At 31.2% G+C, this 19,405-nt stretch overlaps 1 protein-coding gene across 5 annotated transcripts in view; it reads right to left on the reverse strand.

Annotated features, from left to right (window-relative positions):
- Positions 1–11,662: 11,662 nt before the first annotated feature.
- The window catches only part of LOC143080627 (uncharacterized), a 29,442-nt gene continuing 21,699 nt past the window's right edge, over positions 11,663–19,405 (reverse strand). For all 5 annotated transcript variants that reach the window (XM_076256556.1, XM_076256560.1, XM_076256558.1 and 2 more), the window contains 3 exons: positions 18,826–18,976; positions 17,587–17,726; positions 11,663–17,077 (listed from right to left, as the gene is read on the reverse strand). In XM_076256556.1, coding sequence (XP_076112671.1) covers positions 16,523–17,077; positions 17,587–17,726; positions 18,826–18,976 — 846 coding nt within the window. In that variant the 3' untranslated portion in view covers positions 11,663–16,522. The remainder of the gene's footprint in view (positions 17,078–17,586; positions 17,727–18,825; positions 18,977–19,405) is intronic.

Below are 19,405 nucleotides of genomic sequence, written 5' to 3' on the forward strand. Positions count from 1 at the left end.
CAGATTATTGGGAACCACTAGTAGTAAGTTGATGATAATTGATATGCATTTGTATAAGCATTGGCATATCTCCTTTCCATGGAGATTATTTGGCCCGGCCCTTTCAGTCATGGTCTATTGACTTTAAATTTTTTGCTGAAGTTTTCATGTATTAGTTTGTGATTAGGTTGGTTTATGGGGAAAGTGGTAGGTCAATGATATTTGGTATACAGTTGTATTAGCATTGGCACATCTCATTACCATGGAGATTATTTTAACCTGCCCCCTCAGTTATGGTTTATTGACTTTGAAATTTTGCTTAGTTTACATGTATTAGTTTGTGTTTAGGTTTGTTTAAAGGGAACTACTTATGATAAGTCAATAGTATTTTGTATGCAGCTGTATTAGCATTGGCACATCCCATTTTTATGATTTTACTTTTTTCCATGGAGATTGTTTAGCCATGTTCCTTCAGTCATGATTCATTGACTTTGAATATTTTAATTTCAACATTTGCATTATTGAAATTACCAAAAAGCGAGACATATCTCTGTGATAACAGTTTATTACTTTCACCTATAGCTATATTTTATAATGAATTTTAATGTTTATTTTTTGAAGCATAATAGCCTTCTAAAGAATGAAGATCACTCTTATATGCTTTTATGATCAGTTAATAAGTTATACTCAGGATGACCTACCTTTACATAACTTGGTCTGTTTAGATGAGCATAATGTACTCCTCAAAAAGTAGGCCATCCATCACTTTTACCTGCAACTCTTGTATCTGGATCACATATTTTTTACGATAGTAGAGGGGCATTATGTTTTCTGGTCTGTGGCTCCTGTTCGTCTGTCCGTCTGTTGAGGTTCAAGTTTTTGGTCAAGGTAGTTTTTGATGAAGCTGAAGTCCAATCAACTTGAAACTTAGAACACTTGTTGCTTATGATATGATCTTTCTAATTTTAAAGCCAAATTAGACTTTTGACCCCAATTTCACGGTCCACTGAACATAGAAAATGAAAGTGAGTTTCAGGTTAAAGTTTTTGGTCAAGGTAGTTTTTGATGAAGCTGAAGTCTAATCAACTTCAAACTTAGTACACTTGTTGCTTATGATATGATCTTTCTAATTTTAAAGCCAAATTAGACTTTTGACCCCAATTTCACGGTCCACTAAACATAGAAAATGAAAGTGGGAGTTTCAGGTTAAAGTTCTTGGTCAAGGTAGTTTTTGATGAAATTGAAGTCCAATCAACTTGAAACTTAGTACAATATGTTCCCTATAGTATAACCTTTCTAATTTTAATGCCAAATTAGATTATTACCCAATTTCACTGTCCATGGAACATGGAAAAGGATAGTGCGAGTGGGGCATCCCTGTACTTTGGACACATTCTTGTTCATCTTTGTTTTTCATGTTCCATTAATTATGCTGCCATGTTTTCAATATAAGATCAATACAACAGGTATATGAGGATTGTATGTGGAGGGTCTACCAATCTTCAATCGCCCTCAACTCTCAAATCATTTAGCCATGTAGTTCTGGAAGATATGATATTTGAAAATTTGCAATCAGATTTGGTGGCCATTATTTTAAGGGGTTATTGGGCAAACAATGTATGAGTTAAGGGCCAAAAAGGGGCCAAAACAAGTATTTTTCTAGTTTACGGACAATAACTTGTGTTTAAGCGTATGGATCTCTATAAATTTTTACCAGAAGGTTCAGTACCATCAAAGGAAGGTTGGGATTGATTTTTGGGGGTTATGGTCCCAATAGTTTAGAAATTAGGGGCCAAAAAGGGGGCCCATAATAATCATTTTTGTAGTTTTCAAACAATAACTTGTGTTTAAGTTTATGAATCTCTTTGAAATTAAACCACAAGTTTCCATACCATGAAGGGATGGTTAATATTGACTTTGGGGGGGTTATGGCTCAAATGTTTCAGAATTAGGTGCAAAAAAGGAGACTAGGTACTTTGTTGTCTGCTATATGGCTGGGTTGTTGTCGCTTTGACACATTAGTGCACAATTTCCTTTCTCAATTTTATTTCTGGTCAATGGACAATTAAGACAATTTAAAAGCAGTATAAGGGAGATAATTCTAAAATATTTAAAGGGAAATTCCGCGATTTTTTACTTATCATCTAATTATGTTCATCTTAACATAAAAAACACATTTGCAAAGTTTTAAATTTATATTCCTTCTAATAACGGAGAAAATCAAGTATTTGTAACTTTTTTGGTTGAATTCTCGAGGGGGTCGTGACGTATTAGCCCGATTTATTGAATTCTGGGAAAAAATAAAATCTGTTTAACTCTTATAGCTTATCGACAATATACGTAATTAAAAGCGCACAGCTGACGAATGGTCGAAGTTATGAACCACAATATAAGAATGAACGAAAATGAATATGCATATACCGTTTTGTATTGATTGAATTAAACTCCTATACAATTATCTCTAGTAAATGTTTTTGAATAAATTTAATTAATTATTGTTGAGATTTTTTTCATAAAATATTTATTGAACATTTTTACTGATATTGAACTGAAAATATTTCAGTTCTATTTACCGTTATTGTTTTGATAATCATTTCAATGCAACTAATGTGTGAGCAGAGTGTGTATATTATTTTGTAAAGGTCACTGTATATTTCTCGGCTTGAGGTCAATTCGTTTACCTTGTAGCTATTTAGCCGCAGGTGTGAGTTCAAGCGTACACAGGTATAAATGTTGTTATTTGGAAAGGATAAACAGAAAGGATTAGAAAGAGTATGCTGTCACGATGTTAATACACTAAGATTTAATACACGATGAGAATAAAGATACAATAATTAAATTGTGTAAATTAATTGAAAATAAAATTCAGATTCGTAATTCCGAAAGTGTATAAAAATAAAAGGAAACAATTTTTGATTACTTTCTTAGCGGCAATTGGCGTAAAGATTCAAATATGAAGCAAAAAATAGTAGTTTTAATCTTTTATAAAAACTAAATGCAATATTACCCAATTTGATATACCATTGTACATCTGTTTGATATCATTGACTTTACCGGAATTTCTTAACTTGTATTCAAATCTGGCTGTGTTTAAATGCTAATAAAACTATTGCAATTTTAAAGTTTTTAATTGACAAAAAAATACAACATACAACATGCATGATTTTTTTTTAGTTTCTTTTTAACATTTTATTCTTACATAATTAAATTCATTTGACAATCATTTACACGAACTTTTTGTGAAAAGAATATCAATTATCTAAGCTAAGGCATTATTTCTTTTGAGGATTTTTGAGGATTTTTTTTTAAATTCTATGATAATATTTGTGCAATGTTGAACATGATAGCCGTCATTAATCCAAATAAGTAATACAGTAGTTGTAATAAAAGTTATATTTTAGTCATGCATAACTGATATTGACGAATTTATAATAGTTCGTCCATACATCGTTGTTCTTGAAACAATCATTATTAGTATACATGTAAGTTTCCTGACGTATAAGAGCCCTTGAGGATGAGCTCCAGCGAAATCAGACTAGTGGCGTTTCGTTCGTTTGTTTGTTGGGAAAGGAGAGGAAATGCAACCTCTTGTACAGATAAACGACAGAATTACCATACAAGCATTTATAGTCAACACAATCAGAAAGAGTTCCCATCGTTAGACGGGGAATATGAAGGCTTCCAAGAATGAACAAGTGACATGTCTAACTCTGAACAGTTAGAAAACAGACTATCGACATCGACCGCTTGTTCTTAATATTTGAAACTGTATGCATATATATACGTATACGTTTATGATATATATAGTGATGAGTTCTTGCGTCTGACAAAAACTAAATTCCTTCATGGTTATATCTTGCCATACGTTTATATTGGTTTGTAAGGTGATTACTCACAATCGTTATTTGAAAATCCTGTTTGTGAGATGTAGATTCATTTCAATACAGAAATTTCGTCTATATATTTCACAAGTGTATAACACGGAGAAGCTCTGAAGGTCCATTACTCCCATTTTGTTTGGGTGTGAACCATCGATGTTTACAGCAATATCACAGAATAAGATGATGATGGTAGAAAGAACTATGGGCGTCATGTGGCAAATATTACATGCATATCGGACAATGAGTTGTCAATCTGTATGAAAAGATTTCCAATACAACCATATTATTGAGAAGGAATGTTTACATGCTATACTCTCGTACTAGTATTACAGAGTTCTTGTGGCGTTCACCTTAGACACACATCTTTTTAACGATGTTTAAAAAAAAGACAGAACCAATTTAATGTCATATTTCCCTATTTTTTAAATATAACTAAAAGTCTTTTATCTGACAAGAATACCCCTATTTAGCGAACAAGTAATTTATTCTTTTTTCTGTTATTGAATACCAAGAAAGAAAATAAATCCCGAAATTAATTTGAAACTTTGATACTCAAAAGTTTCCCAGCAAAATATTCACATTCCCTCGGGATAATTAGTGTTCGTCCAGTGGCATATATAACAATTGTGATGACGAATTACTTCCTTTGTTCGAGAACAATCTTATTGAAATATAAATCTGTGATTTTACTAGGTCCACAGCTTCAATGAACCAAAGCAAAAGTTATACATCGACCTGTATTTAAATCAAATTGGTTCTCTTCTTCTTCTGGTATACAATAGTCTATCGACATTCGATGATTACATACTGTTGGCATACGTGGACTAGTCTATTTACAACACTTTTACCCCTATTTATTCAAAATATATGTTTTTTTCTTATGTTCAATGTATACATGTATATATTTTAAATTGCGCTATAGTTCCGTAACTTTCTATCCAGTCGTATAAACGAATCGTCGGCAAGTGCGTACATTTTTTAAAATCAATATTTCTGGTCTGTTCCAATCTGTCCTTTACTATTGACAATGACTATATATTACATTTTCCCAAATTCACCCTTGGAAAAAATATTTAAATAGATTTTAATTTCATCAAATCTTATTTTTTGGGTATTATTTATATGTTTATGAATTATATTCTTTACACCAGAAATGTTATTTATAAACAAGCGTATGAGTTTAGTAATGACAAGTAAGACAGAGTTGTATATTATTCATCTGATAGTTCAAAATGGAAAGTTATAAGTTATAAGTTATCAGCCGTGTACACTGATCAATACCTGCAGAAGTGAAACGATGCATGAACTTGCAAGCCCGACAGGAAATCGCTTGAATACCTGGACGTGTCACCTCACACCCCTCACAATACCTTTGGAAGTAATACCTTTAGCCATGCTGGTGATCAGATGAGGGAAGATCAAAATATATTTGTTTATTACTTTAAAGAATTATGAACAAATTAGATTTTCGAAAACAATTTTCACGGAACACTTATTTATGATTTCAACTTTGACTTTTCACCTAATTCCAATATCAACAGTTTAAAAACAACAGACCATGGTAATTTAAAAAAATAAGAATATTTTTCGTATCAAGTTAGTTAGTCAGATAAAACAACCGTACGATTGACAAGATATCGACACGCAATTACGACTACATCGGTTACTGTAGTTTTGTTTCTTTGTGGTTTATAGACATATCGTTTTTATTAATCGTGAAAGAAGACAAAATGGCGGATCGCAGAGAATTGATACTCTAAATTTAAAATCGATGGTGATCGCTTATCTAGCGGAATAAAACTTTAATATCTATGAATTTGAGCATTTTTATACAGAATGAACATAATATCAATTTTTGATTTTTTTGCGAAGTTTCCCTTTAACATACATTGGGTATGTTCAGATTTACCTCCCTTACACTACTTGTATATTATGCTTAAAGATATTTTGCAATAAGTTTGTAAGATCTTGACGTTTGTTTTGTGTCAGAAACTCATATTTTGTCGAAAATTTGATTGCAATCCAAATTCAGGGCTGTATCAAGCTTGAATGTTGTGTTCATACTTGCCCCAACTGTTCAGGGTTCTACTTCTGCGGTCGTATAAAGCTGCACCCTGCGGAGCATCTGTTTTTTTTATTCTTTGACATACAAGCACACCGTACATTAACTGAAATGTCAGCTGACTTTCTATCAGGTGCAGCTGTTATGAATGACAGTTACTTTTCAAAACTGAAGTTACATTTACAATTGGAATAATGAAGGGAGGTTTCTTTTAATCTAAACATCACAATTGATCTAAAGAGCAATGAAAATGATCTTAATTCATTACCATGGTCCTTGACTTTTCATGGTGCAAGGACTACTTAAAATGGAGCAGAGGGGGCATTATGTTTTACCCTTGTCTGCCTGAACGGACAAACTTATGTTCCAAAGTTGGTTTCTGTTCTCTAACTTTAGTTTGCCTCAACTAAATGTTATGAAACTTATACACAATGTATATAACCACTATATTCAGATCAGGTTTGAATTTTGGTAGTGCACTGTTCGTGAGTTATGTCCTTTTCAAATGGAAAAATTTCTGAAAAATTTCAAAAATATCTATCAAATATTTTTTTTTAAATTGAAGATATCTTCCTTTGTCCATGATAATAGTTGAATCAACTACAATCTATGCTTTTTAAAATCTTCTTTGAAAATTGGAGTTATCCTTATTTGTCCAGAATGGTAGTTGAATCAATTAAAACCAATGCTTTATACAATGCCATTTTCAATTTTACTACCAAATGATAATTAAAGCAATCTTTACCATTTAGTGCTTACAAGCACTTTTATTACCATTCTAGGGTTATGCCCCTTTACAAATGGAAAAATCGCTTCACCAAGCACAGCTGGATACCACCATAGAGGTCCAACCCTAAACTGTTGAGGAAAAAATGGACACAATTTTCATGCTTGATACAGGTTTGAATTTGGATTGTAAGTACATGTAAATATTTGACACATAATAGGTTTGGGACACAGAACAACTGTAGTGAAAGAACTTAGAATTGGTAATGTGCTCAATTTTTTGCTTTTGTCTTATACACTATGCTGTTGCAAATTGCCCCCTCCCCAAAAAAATGCTCTTGCATATTTACCCCAACCCCCAAAAAATTGTATCCCCCCCAATTTTTTTTTCAACCCCCCCCCTTTTTTTCCAATTTTTTTTTCTTTTCTGCAAGTTATGGTCATAATTTTACTTTAAATTTCCATTGGAGATGAAACCATAGTTACCAATTTAAATACATTTAAAAGTCTTATAATAGAAAATTAATACATCAGCATAACTTTAATAGTAACTTCTGACAGTAAATTGACAGCTAACCACTTCAAGAAAATACTATATTTCTTTATACATAATTTTATAGTAGTGAAAGGGAGGTAATCCAACATATTATGTTTGGATTACTTTTGGATTACCTCTCTTACACTGCTTTAAAATTGTCCTAATTGTCAATTAACCAAGAAACCCTTGTTTCTCCCCTAATTCCTAAACTATTTGAGCCATAACCCCCAAAGCCATCCCTAACCATCCACTTGTGGTATGTAAACTTGTGTTATAATTTCAAAAAGATCCATACACTTAAACACAAGTTATTGTCTGAAAACTAGAAATATGCCTTTTTGGGCCTCTTTTTGGCCCATTATTCCCAAACTGTTTGGACCATAACCCCCTATATCTACAGTGTTCTCTCCAGATATTTCATATAGCATCCTGGTAAACAAGGAAATTCAAAACACCATCTTGTTTCAAACAAGAGTGCACACGCTGAAATGTCTCGCCTTCTATACTAATCATTAATATTATGTTGATAGTCCTAAGTATAAAGCTAAGCTTTATTACAACTGTCACCTAAACTTAACATTAACCAAGATAACTAAACAAAGACCAATGAACCTGAAAATGAGGTCAAGGTCAAATGAACTATGCCAGGCAGACATGTACAGCTAACAATGCTTCTATACAACATATATAGTTGACCTATTACTTATAGTTTAAGAAAAAATAGACCAAAACACAAAAACTTAACACTCTGCAATGAACCGTGAAAATGAGGTCACGGTCAAATAAAACCTGTGCGACTGACGTAAAGATCATAAAATATTTCCATACACCAAATATAGTTGACCTATGGCATATAGTATTAGATAAAAAGACCAAAATTAAAAAACTTAACTTTGACCACTGACCCATGAAAATGTGGTCAAGGTCACATGACATCTGCCCGCTAGACATGTACACCTTACAATCATTCCATGCAACAAATATAGCAGACCTATTGCATATAGTATGAGAAAAACAGACCAAAACACAAAAATTTAACTATAACCACTGAACCATGAAAATGAGGTCAAGGTCAAATGACACCTGCCAGTTGGACATGTACACCTTACAGTCCTTCCATACACCGAATATACAAGCCCTATTGCTTATAGTATCTGAGATATGGACTTGACCACCAAAACTTAACCTTGTTCACTGATCCATGAAATGAGGTCGAGGTCAAGTGAAAACTGTCTGACAGACATGAGGACCTTGCAAGGTACGCACATATCAAATATAGTTATCCTATTACTTATAATAAGAGAGAATTCAACTTTACAAAAAATCTGAACTTTTTTTTCAAGTGGTCACTGAACATGAAAATGAGGTCAAGGACATTGGACATGTGACTGACGGAAACTTCGTAACATGAGGCATCTATATACAAAGTATGAAGCATCCAGGTCTTCTACCTTCTAAAATATAAAGCTATTAAGAAGTTAGCTAACGCCACCGCAGAGGTTGAACCCTGAAGGTTGGGGCAAGTATGGACACAACATTCAAGCTGGATACAGCTCTGAATTTGGATTGTGATTAAATAGTTGACACAGCATAGGTTTCTGACACAGAATGAATGTGGTCTATTAAACTTAACTTTTTTTTTGGCTTTTGAGCAATTTACTATGCTGTTGAATATTAATCCTCTCAAAGAAAAATTATTTGAAGAAATTTTCTTTTGAAATTCTGAAATGAGAAAAAAAATTTGACCCACACCACAATTTTTTTCATTTCCCCCTTTCCCTTATTCCAAAAATGATCTCAATTCAAATTTCTAATGGAGTTTGCAACAATAATTACTCATTTAAATACATCCTAAAATATTAAAATATAAAATGTTATACAGTCATGGTTAAAATTAACATTAATGAATAGTAACTTCTAAAAACAAAAATGGGGAATGTGTCCAAAGGGACACAGATGATGCTCCCGCTAGCATATAAAGTTATAAAGGGACATTACTCAAGAACTGTAAAAGTGAAGCTGCCAAAAAATTAACATAAACTGAGTTTAGAGGTAATAAGCATTATATACACATTTTATTAAATTTAGTTGAGAGAAACTGAAGTTAAGAGAACAGAAACTAAAAAAATCTTCAATTTTTCCACTTGTAAAGGGGCATAAATCTAGAATGGTAACCCTAGTGCTTGTAATCACTGAATGGTAAAGATTGCTTTAATTTATCAGTTGGTAGTAAAGTGAATATTGCATTGTATATTGTATTAGCATTGATTTAAGATGATTCAACTTCTATTCTGGACAAAGAAAGATAACTCCAATTTTCAAAGAAGATTATATAAAGCATTGGTTTTAGGTAATTCAACAATCATTGTGGACAAAGAAAGATAACTCCAATTTATTGACTTGAAACTACAAAAATGCTTGTTTTTGGCCCCTTTTTGGCCCTTTATTCCTAGACTATTTGTCCCATAATCCTTAGATTATATCTAAACCATCTACTTATGGTATTAAACATTGTGGTACAATTTCAGAACAATTGAAATACTTCTACACAACTTATTGTTCTGACACTAGATAAATGCTATTTTTGGGCCCTTTGGGCCCCTAATTCCTAAACCTTAGGGACCATAACCCCCAAAATCAATCCCAAGCTTCCTTTTAACATTGTGTTAAAATTTTATTGATTTTTGTTTACTTATACTAAAGTTATTATCCAGAAACCATCTGTCTTCGGACGACGCTGACGATGCCGACATACCAATATAAAAAAAATTTTCAGTCGTATAAAAATAGCATCACATTACCATGATGTTAAAAGGCCCTGGGAAGAACACTAATCTATCCAAACCCTTCCTTTAGTGGTTATAAACCTTTTTTTAAAATTTTATAGATTTCTATTGACTTCAACTTAAGTTATTATCTTGAAACCATTGATCTTCGGACGATGCTGACAATGACACGATACCAATATGCGACTTAATTTTTATTTTATTTTTGTGGTCGTATAAAATTGCTAAGTTTTCCATTTCTGTTCTCTTTACTTAAGTTTTTCTCAACTAAATTTAATAAAATGTATATATAATGCTTATAACCACTAAACTCGGTTTAAGTTCAAATTTTGGCAGCTTCACTTTTACAGTTCTTGAGTTATGTCTCTTAATAAAGTTATATGCTAGCAGAGGCATCATCTGTGTCCCTATGTACACATTCCCCATTTATTTTAATAATGTGTGAATTTCTTACTTATTTCATGTAAAAGGATAACTCAGTATGGTATATGTGTTCCTTGCAACATTATTTTTTTGTGTAATGGTCTGTTTTTCAAGTACCATATAAATCAATATGTTAACTATATTGGTGTATAGAATGACTGTTAGATAGATTACCTTAGCCATATTTTGCACAACTTTTTGGAATTTTGGATCCACAATGCTCTTCAACTTTGTACTTGTTTGGCTTTATAAATATTTTGATATGAGCGTCACTGATGAGTCTTATGTAGACGAAACGTGCGTCTGGCGTTCTAAATTATAATCCTGGTACCTTTGATAACTAATTAGATGTACATGTCTGTCTGGCAGGTATCATTTGACATTGACCCCTATTTTATGGTTCATTGGTCAATGCTAAGTTTCTGTGTTTTGGTCAGTTTTTCAATAACCATAAGCACACTTTCAACTATTTTTTGTTGGCTAAATATATTTTGTTACCAGTAAATCAAAACTATATTATTGTTATACATATGCTTTTTCAGACTTTGAGAGGTACTACAATCTGTTAATACCTATATTTCGGCATTACACAAGATTGTAATTTTCTTCGGCTGTTAATGACATCTTTACACTAAATCCTTTGGATGTTTTATGTGTACTGACAGATATTCATGTTTTAATTGATGAAATTTTTTAATGTTTGTTATTGGGTGTCAGAAACAGTGATTACTCTCAGATCTGTCTTTTGTGTTGTTAGACATGTATAAATATCCTGATACAATGCCACTTCTGGTTTTGGTTTAGTCAGATGTTTTCTGCTTTGTATTGATCTGATGAGTTAAGCCAGTTTCTAATGACTTCTATAATTATTCTTATGTAGTGCTGTAACACCACTGTCCCAGCTTAAGGGGAGGTTTGAGTGCTCACAAACTTGTTGAAATGCCCATTCTTTATGAGCCTGTCCCTTGTTCATGTTCATGTCTGTCAATTAAGTTTTTCATACATTGTTTTGTTTTAATGTAGACCGTAAGTTTTTCCACTGAATTGTTTCATATTCATTTGTCAGGGCCTTTTATAGGCAACTATACAGTATGGATTTTTCTCATTGTTGAAGGCTATACAGCTTCCTATAATTACTTACATCCACTTCATTTGAACTGTGGTGAATAGTTGTCTCATTGGCAATCATATCACATGTTCTTATTTTTATAGTATACTTTGACAGAATATTTAATTACTATAAGTTTTTTGAAAGAAGAACACATACTGAAAGATTTCAATTTTTATGTTTGATTTTTTTAACAATTAAACATCATTTTTCTGGTTGTATAAACACTATTGGCAAGTAAAATGATAACAATTTAATCATCAATTTACCAAATAACATTTCCCTAAAGAATCTTTCAGCCTACATTTGGTTTTAATAATTTGTAAATACATGTTTTAAGAATATTTGAAGATCTCTAAAATCTAAAATATTGTTTCTTTCTAAAGCAAGATTTCCTTTCATAACTATCTGTAAAAGATAAATTTGTAATAAAATTCTAGTTTTAATTGAAAATTTTGTCAAATTTGCCAAAAATCTTATTATTCTGCAAAGTACCAGTCTTATGTAAAGTTATTATTTTCAAGTGTAAAAATATTTATTTATACCAAAGACCTTAGTTATCTTTAAATGATATATGACTTAATGGTTACAATGTGGAAAAAGTCACACTGTAGTTCCTTTACTATTAAAATGTAAAAACATAACAAAATGTCATTCAATTTGGACATTTGTTTAAAATAATATAACCAAAATGGAAATAATATTTAGTAAACATATCTTTTTAGTGTAAAAACGGCGACTTTTTAATACCAATGTTTGGTTATCAACTTTTTAAAAATTTGCTATCTATCAAAGCTTATGGGGTAAATTCATTTTCTAGCCACTTTTTTGCCGTTTATGCTTAATCCTGCAAGTTTGTTTTAATTTCAACACTGACAGTTTCAGCCTTAACTGGTCCTAAAACATCAGCATAAGCTTTATTGAACATAAGAGAAAAGTTTATTGATACTGAAAGATACAACCAAGATAAGGTAAACACTAGGCTATTTTGGTGTTTATCTATAATGGAATAATAAACACTTTTAATATTATAAAATACCAACCCTGGCCTGATAGTAGTGGATTTTAATAATGGAAACTATCAACCCTGGCCTGATACTATTGGATTTAAATATTGAAAACTACTGACCCTGGCCTGATACTATTGGATTTAAATATTGAGAACTACAGATCCCGACCTGATACTATTGGATTTAAATATTGAAAACTACAAACCCTGGCCTGATACTATTGGATTTAAATATGGAAAATACCAACCCTGGCCTGATAGTAGTGGATTTTAATATTGGAAACTACTGACCCTAGCCTGATTTATGTATTCTAAACTAACAACCATAGCCTGATATTAGTGGATTTTTCATATTGTAAACTACCAACAATAGGCTAGAATTGGGAATTTATGTATTGTTTAGTACAAATCCTAGACTGATATTAGTGGATTCTTATATTGGAAGCCTTATGCTTGTATTGACAGATTTTTATATTGGTTACTATCTTAAAAATCTTGCTTTGAGGGACTTTTATATTTGAAACTACCTAACAAAGACTTGCTTTATGGAATTTTTATATTGGAAGCTGATTAACATAGGCTTGTTTTATGCAATTTTTATAATGGAAACTTTGATTAAATCTAATAATGGAAACCATCAACCATAGGCTGGTATTCATTAATTGTAATGTTGGAAAATATTATCACTAAGTTGGAAACTATCATCAATAGTGTAGTATTATTGAATTTTAATATACAATATATAATTATCTTCATTGTAATGCTGCTGTCAAAATTATCAACACGTCCATTTTCATAACTTGAATGATTCACAGTATGCACATAAAAAATTGACCGTACATGCTGCAAAACTTATATTGACTAGACAAAAATATTGTTTTAGAATGGTTAAGCAGCTTACAATACACTCGTTGTTGTCTTGGATACTGTGCTTAGTCCATCAATGATTGTCAATCATTCTTGTAATGATAAAAATAGAAAATTGAAAAAAATGAATATCCTATTATATACATATAGATTCTTCCCCTCAATTGATCATATTATTTATCTTAGTTGTTGAATTCTTACACTTTGAAATGAGAGGCTTTCTGAGATTTTTTTTTTATTTCAAAAATTGAAAATTGAGAGTGGATTAATATATTTTAGTCAATGGGAAAAAGTTGTACAATCATTTAGCTAGCGATGAAATGAAACATATTGTTTACCATACATTTTTGTAGTCTAATGGTTACTATACATATTTGTTGTCACATGGTCCATGAGCACAATTACTGACTATTTTCATGTACAAAGTAAACTACAAGTATTCTTCAATATTAATGTGTAAATAAAATAATGACAATAGCATAATAATGTCGAGCAAATCACTTAGATAAATGTCAGGAATGAATTGAAAATAACAATTTTCAAGCATACATGTATTTCAAAAATTAAAAAAACAGAAATCAAATGTTCCATAGATATTTTTAGTCTGAATAAACTACAATGTTTACATGTTATCATCAAACTAAAAGCCCAGTTTACAATAAACAATGATTATTATTAGCACCATACCCAATTTTCTTTAGCACCATTTAATGAATTAATAACATATTTTTGTCTGGAATTGCCCTTAAAGTAATTATTATGCATTGTAAAAAAAACATGTTACAGGGCACTATTTTGTAAAATTATTAACAAAAACTTAGAAGGGCACTAACATGTTAAGTGTATCAACAAAAACATGTCAGCACTATCATGCCTAGTGCATACATGTTAAATGCCCTATAAAAATGAAAATGGTTAAGAACTAAAAAATAAGTCCTGTAGCCATTTTCATGCAAAGTGTCAACAAAAATATATACAGCTGAACAAAGTTATAACAGAAAAAACAGAATAGCACCACAACCAATACCTTTTTTTGTAAATTTAAACAAATCAAAGTAAGAATGGAATATGAAATAGTAACACAACCTCTGCATCTAAATTCTACTAAGTAACTTTTAACAATATGAGTATTTGACCAGGATATATCTAATATATTTATGTAAATGCCAAATTCTTACTGAGCAATGAAAGCTAAACTAGAAAGCATGAACTTCCAGTGTTCTCCCCAGGCCGATATGACACTCGGCAAGCCCAGAGCTATAAATATTAAAATTTAACTGTCTTTAGTAGAGAAATATCGTAACACACTTGTTGCAATTGTGAAATCTTTATTTAACACACCAATGAACGTGTTGAATACACATTGCTAAAGATATTTACGATGAAAATTATGAATGAGAGTATTTGTACTTGAAAATTAAAATAAACTTTGATTAATGATAACGAGGAGTGAAATATTTTAAGATAAAGTGAAAAAAACATAATGCCTCTCTACTATCGTAGGTGGGGTATAAAAAAGTTGCTTGCAAGGTAAATTTGTCTCAAACTGTCATGTTTGTAGAAATAAAATGATTATTGAACATCAACCTAAATCATGGTAAATTCGTGTGTTCTGTGTTAGGAAATTTATGTCTATCAACACCTTTTACACTGGCACAGAGTCGCTGCAGCGTGTTTAATGACAATAGTAAACAATTTCAATGGTTTTGACTTTGACAAATTTGTAAAGTTTCGTTTACAGTATATGTAATTTCCACAGATCAGTTTTAACAATAATACACATGAAAGTGTAATTAATATCAATTAAACTATGGAAACTGGTCTTGACTTTTGGGATGAAAATCAATTTATTTCATATAGGCCTATAAATTCTTGTAATTCATTAATACTCTGCATTATTAAACACATGTCATACATTCTCATATGGCATTATAATTAATATTTAACGTCATGATTTAGGATTGATTGCTTCCGATCACAAAAGTTTACTCTAAAAGAAGAGTTACGCGCACTTGAATTTTTGTATCCTTAACAAATTTCTGGGGAAAACACTGCCTTCATATAGTCAATGGTTATTGAAAAAAATGAATATGCAGATTTACAGCATATGTCTAATGAGAAATGAATAAAATAAATGTGTTGATTATAATGTATCACAGCTTGTTTTTGAACCTGATTTTATGATTTATTTTTTAGATTTTATCTCTTTCGTGTCCTGAAACATTCTTTATATCATATCAGAAATATATTTATAATAATAGTGGTTATTCTACTCCCTACTTGGATATCATATCTTACAAAAGTCATTTCTTCAGTGCTGAATGTTTAAAATAAAGTCTAATGCCCTGTAAAATAATAGCTGAATCTATGCTTTTAAATTTGAATAAATGAAACAAAAATATAAATCTGAATTTTCAACAAAGTGACTAGAATGAATATAAAGTATTTTCACTACAATATTAATATGGTTATTATTTCTTTGCTATATATTTTTTATTCGATTAATAATAAATTGGTTATTTTTCTTACTCAAAAGTCTTTAGTAATACAAAATTAATGCCACCAGAAATGCATCACAGTTTAAATATAAAAAAATAACTATCACTTGTAATGTTTTTACAACAAATTGCAATATTAGGTTGCTGAATTACAAAATTCTTTCAACTTCATACATGGAAATACAGAACCAGACATTTACATATATGTTTATAAGATCTACATAACTATATTTGGCACCCTTTATATAGAATTAATCCAGATATGAATTACAAAAGCCTGAAAACAGGAAACTGAACACATTGTAACAATCAATAGCGTAAAATATGCAAAGTCTTAAGCCTAGTTTTATATTGCATGTGCACTGTATCTTGACCACTAATATGTCTAACTTCAAGACAAAGGTAAAATGCCTAAACCATTTGACTTAAAGACAAAATAGTAATGTAAAATTCCTTTGAAGTTTTATATAATTTCAAGACCTCAGTGAATACACTAAGACCACAAACTTCTTTTTGAGACTATCATAGGTCAATATGATTGATAGACATATTGATTGTATTTTAAGACAAACCTACAAAAAGCAAATTGCTTGTAAAGCTTATCACCATTTAGATGAATTTTCTAGAAACTAAATTTCCCATAATTCAACTGGTAAGTTCACTGTTGTTATTGGGAGAACCAAATCCTTTTCTTTGACCGTTGTTATCATGATTGCCAAACTTATTGTTCTCTGTTTGACTTGTCTGTCTGTCACTTAGGGATCCAAAACTATTTCTGTTGTTGTTAAAATTGTGCTCCTTTGATTCCTGGTCATGGCTCCCATAAGATGAAATAGCTTTGTTGAATCCATTACTGAAATCCCTTGATCCAAACCCTTCTTTGGTTGGGAAGCCATTTCTGTGTCCATTGTTCGAAAAACTGTTGGATTCTCCTTCAGGATAACTAAATGCTCTCCTTAGTGAAGGAGTTCCATATCCAGTTGTGTTTTTCTGACAGTTTCCAACTTCCTCTCTAGAACTGTTGGAATCAGTATTCAAATCTCCAGATGGACAACTGAACCCTCGTCTAAGAAAATTAGAATTGAATGCTTGCTTTCCATTGTCTACTGAACTGGTATCTTGTTTAGTCGTCCCCCTTATAGGACAACTCCAACTGTAGTCTTTAACAGGTAAACTGTCTTTGTGGAAATATCTGTCGACCTGAAGAACACATAATATTGTTAAACCAGAAAATAACCTTTAATTATAAGTTTTATATAGAGCCAATAAAGGACTGCTAATTACATATTAACATAATTTATCAACTGTATTCTTTTTCTGGGGTACATTTATCTTTATCCTAATCAAAATTGATATCAAATATTCATAGTCATTTAAAATAAATCCAAACAAAAATTATGAGCTAACAAGAATGTGTCCATAGAATATGGATGCCCCACTCGCACTATCATTTTTTTCTATTTTCAGTAGACTGTGAAATTGGGGTAAAAACTCTAATTTGGCATTGAAATTAGAAACATCATATTATAGGGAACATGTGTACTAAGTTTCAAGTTGATTGGACTTCCAACTTCATCAAAAACTACTTTGACCAAAAACTTTAGCCTGAAGTATGACAGACATACGGACACACGGAACTGCCAAAAACATAAACCATTAAAAATATTCATTTTCACATCACCATAAAAAGTCATGGTGGTTCTACTAACCTGTGTGAAGCAAACATCAGGGAAAACTTTACTAAGGTAGGATAACTCTGTAGGACATTTCTTTGAAAGGGGAGATAATGCTAAATACAATAATTCCTCTCTTTCATACGACTGTTGTAACTTAGCATTTTCATGGTCATCTGAAAAAGAACATGTTACACTGTAGTTCAAATACAACAAGAATAAGAATGAGTTGTTGTGCTAAAGGTTCTTCAACAAAAATCATCACCAGACTCTGTTAATTATGCGTTTTCAGCATTACCTATATGTTTTATGTCATAAATAAACTTTCACTGATACACAAAAAATATGGCTTGACCTAACTAAAGACCTCCATGCTAGTATTTTCTTATTCCACAACTTGTAATTTTTAAAGAATCAGAAAACTGGATGTAGTTGATTACCCGATTTTTTAAATAAATTTACAACTCATCATTGTCAAATATGAAGTAATTTTATTTCACAAGTAGACCAAATGATAATTATTTAAAAGATAAAGCTTTCGTTTGGTTAACTGATCAACTATATATTGAGTATGGGAGACCTTGGGTTCCATTTACTGATAGATCAAACCAGACATTGATTTAGGTACTGTAAATTCAGAAATTGTCGTGATGTTTTTTTATTATTGCAAAAAATCTGCAGGGTTATAATAATTTAAACTGTATTTTGATTTTTTAATATGAATTAAACAGGCGCAATAATAAATACTTGCAATAATATCTGAATTTACAGTATTTGTTTCTTGTGTGTTGAGTATTCTGAACTATAGTAAGAGCCATGGTATTTGAGGTTAGCTTGAAAATAACAGATCAGTAGCCTAGCTCACTAAATCATATTATAAAAGATTTTAAAGCAGCCTCATAAATTTACCATTACAATGTCAAAATTATAGTCAGACTAATTATGTTCTAGATTCAGTGTTTTTAATCACTACAAGTGTCAAAATGTTTTGCCTTTTAGTTTCAGCAGAAAAGATTCTAGTAAATTGGCCAATCACAAAGATTGACTCTGACTGCCTTTCTTTAGAAAATATAATTTCTCATGTGCTTTCAATTGAAACCATGTGCTACCAATGCCATCTTGTTTGCCACAGATCAGTTTCAATCCATTTAGAGATGAATCTTTACATGGAAGTTTTTTAGAATTTGCAAACCAAAATAAGATGGTTGCTGGTAGTGGATATTCTGTGCCTCATTCAATGATTTTCAAATGCATGACATATATACTACAACATACCATTATCAGATACACCCATTGCATTATTGTAAACTTTGAACATTGCCCGCCTTCCTTTAGCAGAGTGCATTCCATTAGGTAATGTTTCCTCCACTTCCTTTACCAGTTTATCACTGGTTCCTGGTCCTATTGGCTGTCTCATCACACTATTCTATAAATAGAAAAAGTCAATACCAATACATGTGAATGATAGTATGATCGATTTTAGATATTTTATCAATAATTTCTCTTGTAAATCAAAATGGTAGGTGCATAAAAGGCATTGTTAGTCTTATTTACATGAATAGGTAAAAATTTGAATTTTCAGATAAAATGCTTGAAAAAGCTTTCGGACTACAGTAATGTCTTTCATATGTAAGAATATCAATTAAGGTTTCTTTTATTAAAAGAGGGCAAAAATGTAACAATAAATGGTATCTTGAACCTTTTGTTCTTTTCAACAGCAAATAGTTATCTTGAACAACTTTAGGCATTATTTTTCTATTAATTCTATTAATTATAAATATGTTAATTAAAATTGAGAATGGAAATGGGGAATGTGCCAAAGAGACAACAACCCGACCATAGAAAAAAACAACAG

Source organism: Mytilus galloprovincialis, chromosome 6, assembly GCF_965363235.1.
Source record: "Mytilus galloprovincialis chromosome 6, xbMytGall1.hap1.1, whole genome shotgun sequence".
NCBI lineage: Eukaryota > Metazoa > Mollusca > Bivalvia > Mytilida > Mytilidae > Mytilus > Mytilus galloprovincialis.